The following is a 22,615-nucleotide window of genomic DNA, read 5'->3' as shown; positions in this document are numbered from 1 at the left end:
TGTCATTCTGATAATTAAAGTGGAAATATCTATTCCAAATTTTTTATTCCACTTTAAAACTGTTTTGTAGCCCAATTGAAACAATACCAAGATTAACTGTAATGATTTCCTTATCTTTTAGACAAACAGGTGCTGTGTCTAAGAAGGAAAAAATAAAAAAGGGAAACATTTACAATCTTGTCAGTATTAATATTACAGTCAGTGTCAGTATTATAATTTTATACTGAAAGAAGAAAATCTGGGAGGGGCCACAAAGTGCAACTGGAGAAACTGAATATTTTATCYAATTTCAATCTTCCAATGTTATGTTAACTTGGGGTCTTAATCTCTCACGAAAGTACACTCATACTTTGGAATTTGAGTGCTGTAGGAGCCAGAAGTACTCTTCAGAGATTGGGGGTGTAGCTAGATCAACTTAGTGGCCATGGTTAGAGTGTGACTTGATGCTGCTAWTGTCAGAGATTGGAATACAGTGCAGGAAAGAACATTTCACTGAAGTGAAATAGAATGCTCTTGTATTGTACAGATGTCTCTTTTCTTAGAGCCAAACTGAGATCACCATAATGAGTTTGTGATTAGGTCCTAAAGAGATACAATCTTTAGTTGCTGTATGAGTTGGACTGTGACCCCTCAGTTCCAAGTTGCTCTCAATAAAAAAAATTTATGTTTTGCAGAAAATGAATGCCACATATGGGTCTTTTTTTCCTGTTTCTCTTAACTTCGTTCCAGTTTTGTTTAAATTTAAAAAGGCACTCRTCCAACACTGTGGCAGCCTTTAAACAAAAAAATGCAAAATTTGACAAATTTGAAGTAAAGTCTGTTTYTCCTGCTTTTGCCATTTAACTACTATATGGCTTTAAAATTCAACCAACCTACTGTGGATACTCAGAAATGGGGACAGAAAGGGGAGAATGCCATTAGGTCTTGGTATATCCTTTGTGTGAAGAAAAAAGAAAAGAAACATGTCAGCACTGGATATTAATTAACAATAATTATTACATTATTTTTCAGATATGAAGCTCTCTTTCCACTGGTACTGTTTGGTTTGATGTTTGTGTGGGTAAATATGGAGCAAGAAGCACTGCAGCACTACGGTCTTTCACTCAAACCAAAGGTAACAGCTCTTGATAGATGTATCAGTTTAATTAACAGCTTTATCTTTTTTTTTTGTTTGTGAGGATGTAATAAATAGTCTGGGTGGTTTTCAAAGAGTAACGCTTTGATTTTCTTTTCAGTTTGGGAAGCCAGTGTCAGCTGTTTCATGAACTAGGAGTGTGACCTTGTAAGAAAGATTTGTAATTCATGTTATTGGAGATAGGCATTTCTAGGAGTGCAGGAAGACAGTTTGACTTAAAACATATGGTCTGTAGGCTGCAGAGCTCTCTCTGTCAAGTGTAGTGATAATTCAGTATAAGGTACAGTAACTCTTCAGAATAAGTATAAGGTCACTGTACTTTTTTTTGTCTGATTGCAGACTCATGCGTGAGAGGCTGAAGAGAAATTATTTGATTTCTGAAAGGACCCATAGGAAATATTAGAAATCTTATTTTGACTTTGTCCTACTCTTTGTTCAAGGATGGAGACTTATTTCTGTTTAAACTGACAAGGAATTGGTTGCAAACCTTCTCAGATTTGCCTGGAGGAGAAGAGRGAATTTTGTAATCAATGCAACTTCTTCCACCTTAAAATTTAGCATATTGTCAACAATTTGCAGAGGCCATGCTGCTCACATTGCAACTTAGCTCATAGGTTAGGTCTAGGGTTGAACAATTTGGGGCAGTGCCACTGTTTTGGTCAGATCTGAAGTGCCTGTTACAGTGGTTGGGGTCCTTGGAGCCCAGTGGGCGTGCCCCCTGGCTCTCCCTGGCTTCTCCCAAATGAGCCTTCCTGGGTACAAACGCATGGGAGTGGCTGGAGTCACTTGAAGAGAAGTGTTGGTACACTTCTTTCCTCCCTCTTGAAGCTCATAAAAATTAGGGAAAACTGCTGGAGATTGAAACCTGAGCCAAGGCAGTCGTCAGAGTGAACCTGACACATACTGTGGTTTTGTGGTGCTCCTATAAGGGAAGACAGTTTCAAAACATGAGAGAGCAGGCCTTACCAATTTAAGGCTAAAAATGGACATGAAAACAGGAATCACTATGTTTATGGTGCATTTCCATATGATCATTTGTGTGAGTGTGTTTTGTAGCATCTTAAGTAACAGAGGTGGAATCTGTAAAAGTTTCACTTAGCATGATGCCCTGATTGTGACTGAAGGTATCTAGCATCTGTGGGATGAACTTTCTCTTCCACTCTAGAATCCACTCTATCTTTTGCATCTTGTAACAAGGCATCTGTGATGCTTGCCTGTCTGATGTTAGTCTGGTGTTCCCTTTGTTGTAAAATAAAATTCTATTTAAAGTAGTATTAAACAGTGATGAACATTTTTTAATCAAATGCAAGTGAAAAGAACATAGGTAGGCTATAATTATGTTTTACGTTGTCACTCACAGTATGTCAACATTCACTTGAAACTTTTGGTTTCAAGTGAAAGGAACAATAATGCTTATCCCTGCTTCCTGTTTTTGCATTTGAAAAKATCATCCCTAGAATTCCTATTAACATATGTGGCAAAGTAAATCTTGTATTAGAGAATCCAGCTAAATTCTCTGGTGATGAGAGATTATTTTAAATTAAAATGTTATCAGTGTTGAATGTCTATTACTTGATTTTTTTCATTTCCCCAATGAAAAGGAATTCATTGACCTCTTAAATTCCATGAAGATGATTTCTTTTCAAGTCAAATGATATTGTGCTGAGAACTGAGTAAAGGAGATGGAGAGTATTTTACTATTTTCAYTCACTCACAAAATAAGTCAAATGAGGATAATTGCAGTCTTTTATTTCTGAGGATCTTTATCCATATGCTCATGTGAGCTGTGCAAGTGTATGTGTGTAGGAGGAATATTTCTGATGAATAAAGATGATTATAAGTCTAAGGCATAGACTTCATTTTTAGTGTAGATAACAGCGGAAGCTGCACTGTTCATTTGATCATCTCACTTGTACAGTCTCTCTGGCAGATTCATTAATTCATTAAAGTATAATGAAAACATGGGAAAGRTTTGCAGTCCTTATTATAATACTCTAATATCAGATGATAGGGAAGTACGTTTCTTTCTCATTAATTTCAGTAAAAATATGGTGGCTCTATCAAAGTCTGTTAGTTGATATTTGGTATTGGTTTCTTCTGCTGTCTTTCCAGCTTGCTTTTTTCAACTTCACCTATGCTATGGATATAACTCAGTTTCGACAGCTCCACCTGGATGATATCCGGAGGTCCTTCTTCTTCGTATCCTTTTCCTGGTTACTGCATTCCAGGGGCAAAAACAATTTGTTTCAAAAGTACCTGCATGCAAAATTTGCAGCTTAGTGCTGGGAACAGAAGCTGGTAAAGATGATTTGACTCATATCATTCAAAATGGTCTTGTACATYATGCTTTTTTATCCAATTAAAAATACACTTTCAGAATCTGGCTCCTTGCCCACTTATGACCATTGCAGTTGAGGTAAACTTTCTTCKAAGGAGTTGTGTTTTCAGTCTGGTTTTGTTTTATTACATTTTGGCTGGAGGGAACTTGCTCACCCTCAGCAAATCCATTGAAATAGGTGATATTAAAGTAATTCTCATTTTTGGAGTATGGCAGTGTGTTAGGAAGCAAATGTTAGGTAGCAGGCAGATGAAACAAGAAGGAAAGTTCCTTCAGGCTCTTAGTGAAACATGTTCCCAGAATGTGGCCTGGAATTATTTATATCACAAGTGATTTCTACTGTTAGAAATTATATGAGCTTAGGAGGGAAGAGCTGTTTGTTCACTAACATAGCAATTAATTTGCATCCCTGTAACTGATACTGCAGCTGATTTTTTTTATATTGTATGTTGATATCATTGCCATTTTGCTYTTTCATCGTGGCACTGCAATTAAGTGAGAGCTATTTGGCAAGCAAGGATGATGGGTGGGCAAATGGGAGAGAAAAGTGAGCCAGTCTAGAACACAGCAGGGTTTAGTGTTATTTAGCGAGTTATTGTAGGGGAGGGAGTTGTCTCAATACTGATTACTACAAAAACAGGCTTTATAGTTTGTGAGATAACCAGGTCTGAGAGGGTGGGTGGGTCACAGTCACAGAGTCCACGCTTTTGGAATTTGGAACTGTTCTGTTCAACATTGGCAACCTGCAGCAGAGGAAGTGCAGCAGATACAAATTTAGGAAGGCAGTTTAGTGCTAAGAAAGAAGGCAAAACAATTTATAGGTTTTTGAGGTTTGTGTTTGCTTTASTATACCTAAAAGAGCTGAGACACTTTGCAATAAATGTGTCAATTTCATTTGCTATTTTAACATAAAATATGTTAACTTTAGTAAAGCTCCTTCTGTCAGATGCTAAAAATTAGAAAAAGAAAAAAATCAAGCTATCAAATTTTATTTTTTAAAGCTCCASCACAGTACTCCTTTAACACTTGAATATAGCTGGAATAAGGTTAATTTTCTTCATAGTAGCAAGTGGGAGGCTGTGTTTTGGATCTGTGCTCAGAACAGTGWTGATAATACAGTGCTTACACAGAGTCAAGGCCTTTTCTGCTCYTCACACTGCCCCACAAGTGAGCACTACTTTAATCTAAAACACTTGAATGTTTTGCTCAGCTCCTGAAAAAATAACCAGTTGGCAGATCTCCTTTACCTGCTCAAAACATRTTGTGACTTTTTAAAATTTAGATGCTGTTTAATGTTTAGAGATCCTGATCTCAGAGGAGAAACCTTTTCTTCTAGAGCAGTCATACTGCACCTCTGACCCTGTGAACTCTGTAGTAAGGTTGTCCCAAGGCTCCTATATCGGGCCTGGTAGCTGGCATCTGCTGAGAAACCCCAGAGCCTGGTCTTTCAGGAAAAGATTCAGTTTGCTCATGCCTAGCATTTTGATTAGACCTRTGTGTTACTGGTATTTTGTTGGTTTTTTTATTGCAGACCTGTTCTTATAAATCGCAACCGGCAGAACTGTGCTACGCTGTTAGACTGCTGTGTTACTAAACTTGAAATTATGTGRTGCTCTTGGGAAGCATGATTTCTTCAGTTATGCTGACCTAATCCTTCCAAAATATTGCATGAAGAATCCCAGTGATTCTACTGAACAGTTGGTAACAAATTGTTTATGGAGGCACTTAAATGATCCGCTGCAGRAGCTATAACTGGAGCAAAAGGACCAGAGGGAACTCTGGCAACACCAGCCCATCCTCACTGACTAACCCTCTGCCTTATGCAAAAAAAAACCAGTTAAAAACCATTCTTTACCTGAAGCCATGTGAGCTAGAATGGGCTCCAATGAGCTCAGRAGCAAGAAAAATACCTTTTGTGGGCTCATGTAGCAGCAAGTGTTGTATCTAGATGAAAAAGGRAGGATTTATCCATAAAATTCCAGCTGTACAGATACTGCTTGAGTCATCCTCCCTCAAGTAAGGAAAAAATGGGAGTTCCATCTTGCCATGGATAGACTCAGCATAATCATTGGATAAAAAAATCCATAGGAAGGATAGCACAAGAACCTTCAGTCTTTTTTATGAGCCWACTACATCTCCCATGGTCTGTTCCTCAATAAAGCCATCTCTTTTGGTTTGCAGAACAAGGCATGTGTTGTTGCTTTCTACAAAAGCACATGTTTGAATGCACAGCTGATGTGTTTGAATGCAYAGCTGGGTTTGTGGTGCAGGGATCTTCCTCTCTTGCTAGGCAGGTTCCCAAAAAGCCAGCTGCAGCTTTCTTACAGGGACCTCAAGACAGAGTCTAAAACCTTACCCACACAGTATGTGTGCTTTTAAAAGTGATAGAGTCATGCGTGAAATCTCGGCTAGAGCTAGAAAAAATTTTGGATTTCTTAATGTATTGTAAGCCTGTAACAGTGGGTCAGCTTCTTGTGGTTTCATGATAGATTTTGTAAGTAAATTGGAATGAAGGAGGACAAATGCTGTTTTTATTTTATTGTAGCCATTTCTGTAGTGAATTTTCCTTAAACACATCCAGGTTTTCTTCATAGTGACAGCCTTTTTTGGCACTGGRAACATAGCTTCTATTAACAGGTAGGTTTTCTTTTGTTTGAGACAGAGTACAAAATGTTCTTCCTGCAGGTGATGTACTAAGTGTAAATTTAGTTAGCAAAATCAGGGCAGCWGAATCAAAGCAATAATCAGTTGAATGATGGCAATTTATTTTGTTTCTGCTCTCTGTAACATCTTCCCTAAGAGCTTGAGCTTATTGGTTGGGAGGTTGGTTCAATTYCATTAGAAGTTATTGACAGGATGAACAGAGAGAGCTTGGTTACCAACAGCATGGCACCTTGAAATACACAGTTAGAGAAAAATTGTAGGGAAAGAAAAGGGAGGTTAGCAGTCCCTGCTAATTTAATGTTTCATCAAGGGAAGATAAAGTTGGAAGCCTTGTTTAAAAATGTATCTRCAACCCAGTGTGTTACAGGGCAATTAAATGCTTTGTATTTTTAAATGGAAAATACCATTTCGCAGATATGTAATGTCTTTTTCATGTTYCTCTAGTTTTGATCCTGCTTCTGTTTACTGTTTCTTGACTGTGTTCAGTCCCTTCATGATGGGAGGCTTGCTTTTACTGAAGGTTAGTAATCTTAACTTGATGGAATTTTCTCAGAGAACTGTGGAATAAATGATGTATCATGTTCATGGTTGTTACTTTGGCAATTCACCAAAAAAAAAGAAAAAAATATATATACATATATTGGAGCTTCATTAGGCTTCTTAACCATGTGTGAAGCTTTCAGCCTTTGTAGTCTTTCTAGGGAGATGATTCTATTTCCCAAAAGAGAAGCTAAAGTGCATGGAAGTGTAATTTAACAGCATTAGGTCAGCTTATTGTACTAAAATGGAAATTTCAAATGTTGAAAATACTTAAATAATTTTAAAAATTATAAGCTTTTTCTGTAGTATAATAACTACAGAAATGTTGAGGATATTTATCTAATTAAGTCTGTCTACATTACATTAAATAGAGGCTTTGCATGTTCTACTGATTAGATTGTCATTTTACAATGACCATTATTTTTTATATTTTTTATAAAAGATTGGAKTGTTAAAGATTGGATTGCATTTCGGATTTGCAGGCAAGGTGTGGTAGCTCTTTTCCAGTATTTGAGTAAAGGATCTGCCAGAGGGGTGAAGGGAGACACTGAATTTATGGGTTATTGCTAAAATAAGCAGTATTTTCTGCTTCTGCTTTTCTGCTACTTCTGTCCCAGAGAAAGCAGTCTGAAGTTACAGGCTCACTGCATGTTTTCCTGCAAGCCACAAAACAATAGTGTAAACCTTCTGGATGTGAAAAGTCAGGTTTTATAAACTGCTAACTTGAGGATTGCAAATCAACTTTGGAAAGAGCAAAAGGCAACATTCATGTTTCCTAACTTGTTTGTTTTGTTCTTCATTTACTGAACCATTTATATTTGCTTGCCTTGGCTCTGGAGAGGCAGTGTAACCCTTGCCTTACTGAATGCCTTCTGTATTCAGACTTTCTTGTGATTGTGATGAGATTGTCCTACTACACTTGAAATTCTGCAGTCTGTCATGTGAGATATTGGATTTGAGTAGTTCTGACTTCTAGTCTTGTCAGAGAATTTATCACTAGTGCTAAAATGGATAAATAAAGTGAGGATCTGCTTTAATTATAGTTTTCCATATTACCTCATGGCTTATTTCATTGCAGTTCAGCTGTGACCATGGAAGGGGTTTTTATTCATTTATTGAAAGTGTTTCCTGCAAAATTATTTTCTACCCTGTCCAGCCAGTATTTTATTTTGTAGCGTATTCATTCTGTGATAATTTGGAAAGCAGGAAGATGTTTCCACAACCTTCCCATGTTCTTTTGTAAATATGATTATAAGCCAAAATGTAGTTTGTGTTTTAAACAGGTTGCAATCCCGTTTGTTCTGGTATCATGTGCTTTTGAAGCTGTTCAAGTCACAACACAGCTATCTTCTAAGAGGTACAGTAAATACTAGATTTCTGTGTAAGGGTTTCAAATCTATTTTGCAAGAGCTCAGAATTTTCAAATCTCAGTGTAAATGAAAAAAACCTATTAGATCTCATTGTTGGTTTTATTTGTTATTAGGACTTGGGGTTTTGTTCAGTGATTTCTGCAAGCTCAGGAGTTTTTTCCTTAGTGATAAATGAGTATAAATTGAAGTGTTGGCCTTGTCTGAAACAATCAGATCTTTAATATTCTTTGTTGGCAATACAYAGAAGGAGAATTTCTTCCTCCATAATATTAAAAAATGAGCAGAATTTGAGGTCTGATTTTTACTTTATACTGCATCTCTGCCTATATTGTAATATTTTTAAAATAGCTCATTCGTAATGTAACCAATTCATAGCCTTGTAGCACTGATCTCACCACAAACAGCATTTAAAAAAAAAAAAAGAACGGCTCTGGATGTCCTTGCATTGCAGTTTAGTGCTTCCCAGATGAGTTCAGTATATAGTTTGTGCAGTAGGAGCAGATGGCTGCTTTCCTCATCTCTAAAGACTTTTCAGAGATGGAAGTATGGGTGCCCAGCCTCACAGAGGGCTGTGTCCAGATTTAAAATATCCTCATGTTTTCCCTCTCTCAATACTTATATTTTCTTCGTTAGCCCTGCTCACCCCATTCAGCAGATGCAGTGCATAGAATCCTCTGCTCATGGTGTGATATTATGGATGGTGCTGAGATCAGGAGGTTCCTTTCAGCCATGTGATTTTGAGCTTGTCACCATGGGATGTTGTGTGGGGCTGACCAAAAGTCCTGCTGTGCGTGGCAGGAGGAGTTCAGGGACTTTCTCCTACACATTGCTCAGCTGAGTGTGAGGAARCTGCCCTCTCTTGTTGTGATGCCCTCTGCTTTTCTTTTTGCTTTCATCCTGTCTGTCCCTGTTGTCTCCTCATACAACACCACCCAGTACCAAAGAGAGATGGGGTAGYCCAAAATCTGACTCCTTGTTGGAGCACTGGCATGACGCTCACCACCCCTTTTACCTGCTCTGCCTCGGCTGTGAAGGGTGCTTGGGCTGTCCTCAGACCCCAAGGAAGGGTTTTCATCCTCATGGCTAAGGCTTATACAAGAGCAGGGCTGCATTGAGGACCYGGGGTTGCTCAGATGAGCGGCTGATTTCCATTTCTAGGGCTCAAGCATCATAAAGGTCAGCATTTCCCAATTTGTGAATGCTTGCCTTGGCAACGCTGGTGATATCACAAACTTTTATGGAATGTGCATCTGAGTGTGTGAGAGGGGAAATCATACTACTTTCATAAACCAGGACACACAAGTATTTCTGTGCCACTTGATGAGGTTGTGGCTGTAACCCTGTCTGGTGTTTGTGCCAGCTTCATTTAGCTGTGCTCAGGTAACAAATGCAGTGATACTGCCACAACATCCGCCTGGGAATGAGGCAGAAACCGCAAGGCGCGCCTGGGATCCCTGGAGAGGTTGTGCTCTGATTGTCAGCGCATCCTGAAGTCTGTACTGCACTTCTTACTGCTTTTGCTGCCCCTGCTAGATAAATTAAGCCATCACTGGGAACAATCTTGTCTTTGCAGTGTATAAGCATACCCTGAAATTAGTCTTGTCCTTCTGGTGTGAAAGGCTTCCTGCAGTTCAGAAGGGCAAAAAGTGAATTTTTGTGATTTGGACAAATTGCTCCTAAACTCTCTGTTTGCAAATTAAAGACTTTTTTTATTCTTATCCTTATCCTTCTTTTCTGTGGGGAATATTCTGTCCCAATATGTTCTTGGAGCTTGTCTGTGAAAACAGCCCTGTAGTTGAATGCCTCCTAAGCACTGTAAGATTGCAACATCCTATCTGAGGCATAGGTTAGCGGAGAAAAGCCTTTCCGTGTATCAGAGATGCAGTTCATTTGTTGCATCCTGATTTGCTGATAAAGCACAACTGATGCAGGCAACATCAGAAAGCTCCTCATTTGGAGGCCTTGGTGTGGGTATCCCCACAGTACATGCTCATGCAATGCTGCAGCAGGACATTTTCCAAAAAAAAAAAAAAAACAAAACAAAAAAAAACAAACAAACATTGGTAGTTTTATGATGGTGGTACGGATAAATTAGCTGTAATCTTGCTAAAGACTTTTTTGTTAATGGGTCAGCTGTTTGCAACATTACTTCGGTGTCATTAACTTTGAAACCAGTTTTAACCAGTTACAGCAATTGCTTTCRTGTAATTTAGGATTTACATAGTTTGAGGAAAAGAAGATTAGGTTAATGGTGGGGAAAAAATAGCTCTGCCTCCTCCCTTCGGGTTCCTTTTCTAGCCACAGCCTAATTTCCACAAGTAACCTGCTAGCTGATAGAAAGACCCATGGTTTGGGGAGCATGCCACCAAAATGCTAGGTATTCCCAGAGCATGTTATGGTCATCCAGAAATATGGAAGGGGAAAAGCACCTCCTTTAGCAGCCTGTGACACAGCAGGGTGGTTGTCAGGATGGGACTGATCAGCTCAGRTGTCTGCCAAACAGCTTTGCTCACTCTTGAGTCCATTGTGAAGCTCCTAAATCAGCTTTATTTAGTCTAACCAGCACATAGATCCCTGCATCAGGAATGTGCAGGTGCTCTTTGTAAGATTTTCTTGTTCTCCAAAAAATGACTTGTTAGGTTTCTCCATTGCAAAACTGAAGTTCTATTAATGTGAAATTATAAATGCCAGATGTCCTAGTCATGTGTATTAATTGTTTTCTAATAGATTGAAATGTACCTGAGCGTTTGAAAGGCAAATACAAGAAATCATATTTTACTTTAATTTCTTTATGTGGGTTTTAATAAGATCTTTTAATATCTGTTGCCATAAAGAAAGGTTGATGGTCTGATTTTGCTGGTTTTTTTTTCTTTGCAGCCTTTTCCTCATTGTTCTTGTGATTTCAGACATTATGGCTTTGGTAAGTTGTTGTTTCACATTCTCTTCAAATAAGATCAAGAAGCAGAGAGTTCTCCTAATTCCATCAAGAGAGATCTGAATTTGTTTCAGACTTCAAAGTTTTTGTAACTAGGGCAGAGAATTGGATTGAAATCCTAGCATAACTTAGAGATAAAACTCTTCCAATCACTGCTCTTTGAATTTCATGTAATTAATGCTTCTGAAAAAGCAATGGTTTCATAATAATAAAAGACARAAATGAAGTAATAAATTAACATTTGGAGTTTCTCATGTGCTTTACAATCAAATTCCTTGGAAAAAAATGAAACAAGAATATCAGTTTTAGCTGTGTACAGGGTTTAGTTAATTGTTCAGGAATTCTGAGCCTTTTACCCACTCCAACTTCTCTTGAAAAAGAGAGGAAAAGGAGAAATGCATTGCYCATCATCTCCATTAGCAYTGTCAGAATTCAGGAGATCTGATTRTGATTMTATTAGTGACATCCAAAAAGACACTTTGTGCCCTTTGTAATAAGCTGTCAGGAGATGCTATCTTCAGAAAGCCTGCATCCACAAACCAAGCTAGCTGAAACAACCCAAGGCTGAACAATACCCCAGCATAGTTTCTGCAGATTAAAAGTATGTTTTCATTGCCCACTCCAACTGTCTTCAACTCAGCAAGCAGTGCCACTGGGTATCACAAGGTAAATAGAAACCTTTTCAAACCAGCAGGTAGAGCTGCTGTTGTCACTTTATACATGCTGTTTTTGTTTCCTTCCTTGGAGTAAGTGTTCCTGATCCTATTTTCTAGTACAGTGTGATCTGTGAATATCACCTGRTAGGAAAAACAGCAAGTAAAAACCAAATAGTTGCTGATTTGTCTGTAGAGTGAGAAAACGAGAAGGTATGGTTATGTCAAGCTTCAGTAAGTCTGTATGACTAATCTGATTTTGGATAACTTCCATAGGAAAAGAAATAGTATACCAATAAACCAAATTCATAACATTTCACTAATAAAATCCCATAGCTAAACCAAAAGAAGATTGCAGGTATTTACTRATGTGTAGCAAGCCCCAGTATATCCAGGTCTTACATCTTTTGTATTCTCCTATTTCAGTGTAAGTATTTTGAAACAATTAGCAGGCATGTACTTGCTGTACAAAAAAAAAAAGAAAAAAAAAATTACCAAAGAGGTTTGATAGGTAGGAACTTTGTGTAAATCAAGAAAAGAAAAAGTAGCAGAACAAAAAGAGAGAATATATTTGTGGTCTTGAATCAATTAGGATTAGGGAAATTCGTTAAGAGGCAAGTACTGTCTTCTCCCAGTATTATTCCCACTTCACAGGTGGGGAACTGCTAGAATTGTCCAAAGGTATTTGTGTTGAAATTCCATGGAAACTTCAGGCACTATGCATTATTTGGCATCTTGTTATTTCGAACAATAAGGTGGCTTGGCTTTTCTTGTTGAAAAAGTTCTGGTATTACTCTGTTTCTTGCAAGCCAATCTAGACAGAACTTAGTCCATCTTTTTATGGTTTTGTTTGATACCATGTTAAATCTATATCTGATTCCTAAACTGTTCTTTACTGTGGTCCAAATGACCATTCCTGGAAAAGTGTTGTGCTTATGCTATGTGAAGAATTAGGAATTTGGAGTAAGCAGCTGAAAACATCAGGTTTAGTTTTCTGTTTCAAATTGTGCAGTATTGATGTACTAATCAAAGTTGTTTTATTTCCTAGCATTTTTTCTTTTTGGTTAAAGATTATGGAAGCTGGCTGGATATTGGAACAAGGTACGGTACCTTTTATGCCTCCATTGCATTTTTAAAGCTTCATAGGTTCATATTATTGTTTATCTACTCATAACTCTTGTAATTTTTWCCAATTACTCTCCTTAATTAACTGCTTCAGGGATGTTCCACATACTTTAAACACATGTGCCCCCATATGCATACATATCCCAGGCTAAAACTTGTGTCTTAAAATCCGTGCCAGAGCAACACAGAGTAATAAATCCGGCATGGCAAGAAATACAGTTAGTACTATTTGTTTGAGCACAAAAAATATTTTAATTGAAAGTTTTGCATTTGAATTAGTTCTGATCAATGTTAAAATAACAATTTATCSAAGTTGTTAATTGTCTTGTATCTAGTTAAGCCTCCATATACRATTCACTGTGAATTAGTGAACCTTGTGTAAATATGTTGGTGGCTACCAAGGCCCATGCACTTATGCTCCTCCTGGTTGGGGAAGATTTTAGCCTTTAAACACAGAAATCACAACTATAATGAGACAATTTGTTTTGCATTATGAGTCATATTAGCCTCAAATACAAGGAATACACATTTCAGATTTACCTTCCCTGTGTTGTGGAAATAGATAAAATGCTGTAATAAGCTTAATAGGTTGTTACGAATCCAGGCAATCTGGTCACTTGACATTGTTATTTAAACAGAAGCTGAATAGGGACCCATTGTTAATATTCAGTTTAGTCTACATATACTCTGTGCTTTTCTCTTGTGAGTCCCGATGTTCCCAGCAGCGCGTGGACACACACATGCACACGTGTTCTACCTGTTTTATTTGGAGGTTCCAATTCCTGCTTATTCCTACCTTTGAAAGGTTCCTAGTGGGCAGAGATATAGTTAGATCAAATAGTGGAAATGTTGCTTTAGCATCACACTTCCTTGCTGTGGTCAGTTTATGGTAGGTCAAATGGCCTACCATATTCTTTTAATTCCTCTTCAGGTTAATAAGGATAATAAAGACTCTGAAAATTTCTATTCTGTTGGGCAGGAAGCTTTCTAATTTGGAGTTAGCAGCAAAAGTATAAATTGTTACAAGTACCTAAAATCTTCCTTTCTGATACATGGTCTTTATAGTGTAGAGCTTTACAACAGTAATGCATTGCTGGATGCACGTCAGCTGGAAGGTTGCCTTATTCTGAGGAGTTTAAGAGAGCTCATTATGTACCACTGTAATTCTGCCTCTGTGCGTGTGTTTTGATCACTGAAGAAAGCACTGAAAAAGGCTTTTTGAAAGAGTAATTTGTGATTAATTTTTAACATAGAAATTCAAAATGTTCAGGCAGCCTCTGTCATTRCTTCACTTTTTAGTGCTTGACTCTACCTCTCACCTATGCTATTTTATTGTAGACTTTTTCAATATGTTTTATATGTAGGTRTGTTTATGCACATAAGATGAAAGTAGGTTGCATAAGAAAAAATGTGAAGCCAAAGGTGCAGAGCTGAAGTGGTCCTTCTTTTATCTCTCATAAGCATTACTTAGGCATCAGAACTTTCTCCTCTGAGCAGATTTCTAATGTGTGATCCTCAGGCTTGGCAAAATTAGCAGGCAACAGCAGATTTTTTTTGTTTGTTCCTGAAAGGGAAGATGAGCTTCAAGGGGTTTTGGGCAATTCCCAAAACCAGTGGGAGTGAGTTACTAACATAGCTCTTTCCTGCCCTCCTGTTGCAAGTGCAGTGACAGCTCTGTGGCATTCTCATTGCATTGTTGTCTGTTGCTGTATTGATAGCAAGGTCTGAAAATATCCTATCTCAGTTGACATTTTCCATGTTGCCAAAACTTTCCTGAGAAGGCTGAGTCAGTTAAGGAAACTAAAATTTTTTTTTTTTTTACCCCCAACTGTTTGCATCTCAACAACACCTTTGTAGAATTTCACAGAACAAAGAATAGGAGCACTCTTAGGGACAGCTGCTCTCATTTYTTTTTCTTTTTTCTTGTCGCACTGATAGAAAGATGTGTGTGTCAACAAAAATACTTGGGTTTGTGTTAAATTAGTGGTTGCCACATCACTGAAATCAGAGGTGGAAAAGGAGCAGCTTAATTGCCTGGTGGAGATTAATTCCTCTGAAGTCCCTCAGAGTCCAGCAGTGTTTGTGTCACATTTGTAAATCTTCGATGTATGTTTCTTTACTAATTTTTTTTTGTGGTGAAGGGTTTTCCATGGATTTTCTAATTACCACAGTTCAAAAGTTTTGTGTGTTCTCTCTCTTACTAAGACCATGCAAGTTGAGTAGGAGCCTCATTAGGCAATACTTGGTTTTTCCAATAGCCAACTTTCACACAGATGAGCTGGCTTTAAATCCTTTGCAATAAAAAGACCTTCACTGCTTTTTCACCTTGATGTGTTCTTTTCTAGTGGATCCCATTGTCTGGAAATAAGGTTTGCTTACTGAACTGACATTTTCTATTTTTAAAAATTTTACCCCTAACTCCTGGCTTTTACATTTTATTCTACTGTGCTTTAATCACATGACATTTTACTATGCCTCACATTTGCCCTAACAATATTATATCTTTGTTGAATTCACCATGTCACAAAAGTATTGCCTTTGAACAGAAACAGATTTCTACTTCTTCCACTCTTCCAGTTCATTAATGAAATGCTGAGCAGCAACACATCCAMCATACAGATCCAACACACAGTCCTGTATTACCAAATTCAGCAAATTATCAATGCACCACTGATTCCCTCCTCTCAGGAAATTATCAATTACCATAAATATTTATGGCTTCTTAGAAAGTTTTAAAGCCCTTCTTCTTAGCAGTCATGCCAAAATCAATGTGAACTTGTCTTTCAGAGAGTGGTTTTCATTGTTTTGATGAAATAATGCAGTGAWAATATTGCAGTGAATGCGGAACTCAAAGCAGCAGGTTACACAAACTTGTAAGGTCTGCTAACTTCACCCTCTACCTATATACCTTGAGGTAACCTGAATTCCATCACAAGAGGAACACACTATTAGATTTCTTAAAAATAATAATATAGTTTTCCTAGTATTTTTGATGTATCAATATGTAATACGTGATCATGAGAAGTTTGTTTTGACAGATCCTTTYATTTTTGAGTAACAGCCAAATGGCATAGCTAGCTTTCCAGTTTGTCACTAAAATAATTTCTCTGCAGTTTCAAAGGTGTGTTTATCTATCTCTATCTATAGATTTCCAGAAAGAGAGAGAAATAGCCTTTAAAGCTTACTATATCTTTACAGTATATGCACTTTGTAAATAGTTGTATAACCTGACAGTAAAAATAAACCTTAAAGGTTCTTTATATGGCTATTCTATAGCTTCATACAGACACATACTGCACTGTTCCTTCTCTTTATAGTTGCTGGAAAATAAAGATATGATCTTAACTGTTCTTCTGCAGTTTCAAAGGTCAGAGGATATAGATAAAGCATGAGACTGTTTTTTTAGGTTTTACAGATAACGGAATTGATTTCAGGGTTGGGGTGCTGGGGCTTCTAGGTCTGAYGGTTAAAACAAAAGTTTTGTGACTTGTTTCTGGTGGAATTGAACAGAGAGGGTATGGCATCCTGGTTGGAAACACAGGAAATTTAAAATTCAGAATCAAAATCTAGGGTCTAAGTATRTGCTTGGGAACAGTTCAAAGAGAATGTCATGTAGCAATAATATCTCCAGACTCTTCTGGAGAGTGCTTGTCCAAGTCCTTGCACAACTTGTTTTTGTTTTCCTTGATTGGTTTCTCATTTTTTTAATTGCTATGGTAACATACTTCATCTTCTTGTCTTTCCAGCTTCTAATCAGGTCTGTCATCTTAGGAATTAGCCTGTCTTGGGAGAAAGCCATGTTTTGGTGCAAGRTTGATTCCTACTGCTTATCCCCCTCATTCTTTATTAGATTCTTCTTCTCTTTGATTTTTCTTGTYTTCTTATCTTCTCACCAATATATAGTCACAAACAAAGCCAGGAGATGGTACTACCTCATATGTTGTCCTTGTGGTCCCTTGCCACTGGACCAGGTGTCTTGCTCCCTGTTAAAAAATTTTCTGACCATCAGCTTTGCCTGTTGCCATTGATCCATACATGGGGCACTCATCTTCCCATTGAGCAGTGCTGCCTTATGCATCATCCATGATCCCCTACAGCTGCCACCTCTACCATCTCATCCTTTATAAGCATTGCCCCACTGTGCCCCATTATGCTATTCTCTTGTACCTGTGTAATGGCACTTCTTCCTCCACATGGATCTAATTTGCCTGGAGCCTAGAATCTCATTCCTTTTTCTCATTAGCTTGGGTTTGACTTCTGATGCAGAAAGCTTGTTTTGAGAATTACCTCCTTCACTGTAACTACAGATCTGGTCAATGCTGCAGTTCTGAATTGTATAGGGATCAAGATTTTGACAGTGCTGTTGTGGCATATACCTGTAAGAATCTTGTTTTGTTTGTTTAAATAGTGTTACCCCTGCTTAAGAAGTAATTTGCCAGGCAGAGCTGCCTGCAGGCACTGCAATACCAGTTGCTGGGAGCCCCAGAGATGCTGGCTGTTTGTAATTACATGACAAGTAGATTGAAATTGTTTTTAATTGTTCTCTATGGCATAATATCTATATGTGTATCTCTTTACTTTGAATGGCTGGTRTTTGAGTAAAGGAACATAACTATGCAGTCTTTTGAGGTATAGCAAGGGAGAAGTGTGTGCAACATGCTCTTTACAAAAGTATGGAGGATCCAGTCCCTCAACTGACAGGTAGCTAAGCAGAGTTTGAAGAGATCTTCCTATGAGAAGGCCCCTCCCTATGCCCTGCCAAATCACTGATCACAACTGAAAGAGCTCCTTTTGGGGGATGCACAGAAACTCAGATGCCTGTCTATGGACCATACACCTATGATCTTGGTGTRTCTGTGGGAATAAAGGCAGGGTATTCTTTTGGCTTGTGATTTTCAGATTTCTCGTTCAAGCTTTCTTCTAAATTTGCAATGTAAGTGATGTTGCAGGTTACATGAAAAACTAGAATTCTGGTGCCAGATGAGAAGGAAAGCTGAGGTGTTACCAGTAAGGCATGAGACACAAAGCTGWCCAGCTATTTAGAATGGCTGTTCCYTTAAGAGCCAGAACCTTATCTACCTGTGGTGAATACACAGTCCCCAAGGGCACAGTTACCCCATGTAGATAACTTCAGCAAGAGTTTGAATTTCATCTGTCAATGAGTCCTTTCTCATGGAGAACTGAAACCAAACCTGTAACACACCCAGGTGGTCTTTCAAGGACAGCTCTTGAAGGAGTTGTGTTATCTTTGTTGTTGTAAATGTGTTTGAACTACGAAGTCCAAAGTGCACTGCCGAGGTGACAGTAGGCTTTGTGCCCTATTTCAGGCTCTCCCTGTGTCTTCTTACACCTTCCCCACAGAAACAGGACAGGAGCTTGGCTCTTGTAGTTGTGCTGCTCTGCCACTCATTATGCTCATTGAGGTCTGAGCCCTTTTATGCTGGTGGATTTTTCTAATTGATTTCTTAAAACTGTGTTTTGAGCAAGGTATTAGTGAGATGTTTTAGTCAGACTCAACTAAAACAGAAAAATCTTACAGCCTGCATGAAGTCTGTTTTCATGTTCTCCAGACACTTTGGCCTTTTGGCTGCTGGCACCCTGTGGAAGAACTTTTAGGACTACTTTTCTCCTCTCACACTGGTTACGGCCCAGCTTTGTTGAGAGCTGGTGCTTCTGCACTTCACGGGGCTAAATTGTGCTAGGCTAGCGCCAGAGTTGTCACAGTCTCAGGGTTGTGAGGATTGATAGCGTCGGCATTACGAGCTTTACTGCTCTTCTGTGGCTAAACTCTCAAACTGAATGAGTCCTCTGGCAGAAATTCCAGGTCATTAAGCCAGCAAGCGTTCCTTGCAATCCTTTTTTTGTGACTAAACTCAGACTTCATTGAGTCTGAAGTTGCTCTGTCCTAAAGAGCCATCTACTTTGAAATAATAGGTATGGGTGCCTCAGGTGGCATGGGTACCTCTCATGTCAAAGTGCCAGTTTCTTCAGCAATCCCAGGAAAAACCAAAGCCACACTGGATGTGTCATGGACATGGGTGCAGCAGTGTTTCATCTGCAGCTCTAACCTGAAATGTCACTGGCTTTGGAAGATTTCTGGTTTCTGAATGACTAGAGGTTTACATTAACAGTACTAAATTCAGATGTTACAGAGTCACAGAATATTTGATGTGGGAAGGGACCACTGGAGGTCACCCAGTCCAGCCTCCCTGGTCAAGCAAGGTCCCCCAGAATACATTACTCAGGATTGTGTCCATATGGCTTTTAAGTATCTCCAGGGAAGGAGACTCCACAGCTTCTCTGGGCAGTCTGTTCTGGTGCTCAGTCACCTGCAAAGTGAAGAAGTTCTTCATGTTGTTCAGTTGGACCTTCCTGTGTTCCAGTTTGTGCCCACTGCCTCTTGTTCTGTAGTTTGGYATCACTGAGAGGATTCTGGATCCATCCTCTGGACACCCTCTCTTCAGATACTTACACAAATKGATGAGTTCCCCTCTCACTTAYTTCTTCTCCAGCCTGAACTGGTTCAGYTCCCTCAGCTTTTCCTCATAAGAGAGGTGCTCCATTCCCTTGATCACCTTTGTAGCTCTYTGCTGGACCTGCTCCAGGAGCYCCCTGTCTCTCYTGTGCTGAGGAGCCCAGAACTGGACACAGCAGTCCAGATGTGCCTCACTAGGGCTGGGTGGAGGGGCAGGGTCACCTCCTTGACCTGCTGGCCATGCTCTTCCTGATGCACCCCAGGTCACCATTGGCCTCTTGGCCACAAGGACTCACTGCTGGCTCATGGAGAGCTTGTTGTCCACCAGGACCCCCAGGTCCTTCTCCACAGAGCTGCTTTCCAGCAGGTCTGCCCCCAGCCTGTCCTGGTCCATGGGGTTATTCCTCCCCAGGGGCAGGGTCCTGCATTTGCCTTTGCTGAATTTCAGAAGAACAGAAGGTTCTTCTCTGTCCGTCTCTCTAGCCTCTTGAGGTCCTTCTGAAGGGCTGCAAGGCCCTCTGGGGTATTGGCCACTCCTCACAGCTTTGTGCCATCAGCGAACTTGCTGAGGAGGCATTGACACATGTGGATGTCAGGTTTGACTGAATGGTCTGTAACCCAATTCTCCCACATGAAGGCAAAGTCTGCCTTCCTCTGGACCCTCTCCCTGATGATCTGGGYCAGGGACTCCTGAGAGCTAGCCTTGGCAGTGAAGACTGAAGCAAAGAATGCAGTCTCAGCCTGCTCTTCAGCCTCTGTTGCAAGGGTCCCTGTTCCGTTCAGTAGCAGGCCTGCATTTTCCAGAGTTTTCCTTTTGTTATTGGTGTCTTTGAAGAAGCCCTTCATGTTATTCTTGACATCCTTAGCCAGATTTAATTCCAAATGTGTCTTGAACCCACTGAACACAGAGTGCTGAATGTCCTAGATCAAATCTCAGTCTGACCCTCAACAGCTCATCTGTAACACCAGTGAATATCAGGTAACAGAATTTGAGCAAGTGGAGAACAAACTTGCTGCTTGTTAGACTTTTAATCATTAGTGACTTAAGGACTTCCTAACCCAGAAGCTGCATTTTCATACTGTGTTTATTAGTCATGCTTGAACTCATCTCTTTAATCTCTTTGCATGTGCTACCACAGCAGAGAATTCTTCCCATTTTAGCAATGTTGAGTGAAAAAGTAGTGGAGTTTTGATTTGTTTGKTTTTTTTTTAAGCTACTTGTCACTAAAATAGTGTTTTCTCTAAAAAATTGCAATTCATACGACATAAATATCTGAGTTGTCTTGCTACCAAAGAATGTCTGCCTGATGGCAAGCTGACTCTAGATTCTGTGATAYAGTTGACAGCAAATGAAAGTTTTGCAATTATTTCACTCATGTACGTTGAATTATCCATTTGAATGAAAAATAAACCCGGTGTACACTTGGTGCGCGCTCAGTTGTGTTTTCTGTTGTCCCCACCACTTTACTTTGTCACAGACTTAGGTTTCTACATGACAGTGCTGCTGTAATACTTGTCTTCTAAGAGTGGTGTATATGAAATTATGTCCTAGGTCAACAATTAAGCCTAATTAAAATGAAAAAAAMCCCAATTATTTAGAGGGTTGTTTATGTTTGTTTTTCTTTTCTTTCAGKTTTTTTTCTTTTCTCCGCAAATTTGTATTTTTCTCTCACTTTTTTAATGTCTCTTTCTTGCAGCATTAGCCACTATGTGTTAGTGATGTCATTGACCATATTTATGATGGTGATGAATGGACTGGCCCAGCTGCTAACTACACAGAGACTTGGACTTCCCAGAAGGACAAAGCACCATTCCACGTGATAAAGGATTCTCAGGCTTTCTCTGAACCAACTTCCAGCTCTGGAATGTAAATAAGAGTTAATGGAATAGACTGCCAAAATCCCAGGATCAGAGTGTTCTGCTGATACAGATTAAATGCTGTCACATGACTGAAATTTGCATTTGAGGGGTGCCATTTAGACACTAAGGGAATATGGGAATTAAAAAGCCTCTGTTTATTCTTCAAGCATACATATTTCTTGAATTGAAAACAGCAATAAAATACTTTTTAAAATACATTGGCAACTGTCTTTTGGGTTGGGTTTTGTGGGGAGGTGGAGTTTTTTTGGTTGGTTTTTTTTTTTTTTTTGTTWTAATGTGGCTGCCAGCTGTTTGTTCACACATACTCTCATTAGGAGTCTGCAAAGTTCTAGCTYYGTTTCACGTCTTATGTATGCACCTCCCAGACTAAAGCATGAATTAAATCAGTCTGGGCAGATCACTGGTTTGTGTGTAACTGATGTGGCACACGCACTGCAATATCTTTGAAATGGGCTGTGCTTTTGCAAGCCGTGTCAGCGTGCCTGGGAGAATATGTTGAGGCAGGTTAAGGCTGGTGTGCTGTGAGGCTGTTGCTGTAAGACAACGTCTTTCAGCTCATCCCGCTGCGAATTCCTGCTGCTGACTGTGCTCTCCTGAGCTTGGGCAGCCTGAGCAGTATGGCACTCAGGTAGCTGATCACAATTAAAAGAAATACGGTTAAATAGCAGTCAGATTCTCTGATCATGCTCATGACAAGGTGGGCAGGAAGGTTAGGGCTGATTGTTTCCATAGCAGCCCAGAGTTAGATYAGCATAAAGAGGTCATGAAACTGCAGCTAGAGTTGCTTGTTTGCGCAGAGTGATGTCATGTAGAGGCTTTTTTATTCATTTTCCTTGTTTTCTTTTCCACTTGTGTTCTATTCCTGATTACAAGCATCCATAATGGCTGCACAATGAATCTAATGCAGATTCCTTGTATACTGATTACAAGTGAGAAGCAAGGGAAAGAAAAAAATGTTTATTCTGGCCCATTCTGTGATGGCATCACTGAAAATTRTGCTATGTAATATCCCTGTGTCACACTCCCAACTTGAGCCAGCCCTTTCTATCTGGGAGCTGATACATATGGTGCATGATGCTGGCAGCCAAGGCTAGACATGCATCATGAGGGYTGCTCCAATGCTCTTTCCAGCCATCTGGCATTTGGCCACAGTCACATGTCTGTTTAACACTCTGAAAACTGGTCATCCCTCCGCAGGAAGTTTGGCTGGGAGAAACCGGTCACAAACCTCCAGCTGCCTAGAAAAAAATGGCATCAGGGGCCTGCAGTCATCCGTGCAGCTTCAGAGTGCCTCGTGAGAGAGTCTGAGTACTGTTAAGGGAGTAATTTTTTCCACTAGGTAGTGGTCCAGTAGTCCTCCTGGGCACGTTGCCTCAYAGCAGGGCTCAGAGGCAGAAGATATTTTACATTTGTTAAAGGCTGTACCTGCAGACCACACWCCTAAAGGTGGGCATGTGCCAGGCCCCATTTTCCCGCCACGGGAGGTTGGTAATAAAACA

General features: G+C 39.4%; 1 protein-coding gene across 2 annotated transcripts in view; it reads left to right on the top strand.

Annotated features, from left to right (window-relative positions):
* Positions 1-21,134, top strand: part of PIGN (phosphatidylinositol glycan anchor biosynthesis class N) — a 97,241-nt gene extending 76,107 nt beyond the window's left edge. For both annotated transcript variants that reach the window (XM_057373123.1, XM_057373124.1), the window contains exons 22-29: positions 1,012-1,114; positions 3,248-3,334; positions 6,055-6,110; positions 6,582-6,657; positions 7,961-8,034; positions 10,925-10,967; positions 12,684-12,736; positions 20,933-21,134. In XM_057373123.1, the coding sequence (XP_057229106.1) occupies positions 1,012-1,114; positions 3,248-3,334; positions 6,055-6,110; positions 6,582-6,657; positions 7,961-8,034; positions 10,925-10,967; positions 12,684-12,736; positions 20,933-21,056 (616 nt within the window). In that variant the 3' untranslated portion in view covers positions 21,057-21,134. The remainder of the gene's footprint in view (positions 1-1,011; positions 1,115-3,247; positions 3,335-6,054; positions 6,111-6,581; positions 6,658-7,960; positions 8,035-10,924; positions 10,968-12,683; positions 12,737-20,932) is intronic.
* The last annotated feature ends 1,481 nt before the right edge of the window (positions 21,135-22,615 follow it).

This window comes from Malurus melanocephalus, unplaced genomic scaffold (assembly GCF_030028575.1).
Source record: "Malurus melanocephalus ecotype Western Australia unplaced genomic scaffold, MMel_1.1 scaffold_187, whole genome shotgun sequence".
Taxonomy (NCBI): domain Eukaryota; kingdom Metazoa; phylum Chordata; class Aves; order Passeriformes; family Maluridae; genus Malurus; species Malurus melanocephalus.
Note: the sequence above shows the minus strand (reverse complement) of the source record. Positions and strands in the feature narration are given on the sequence as shown.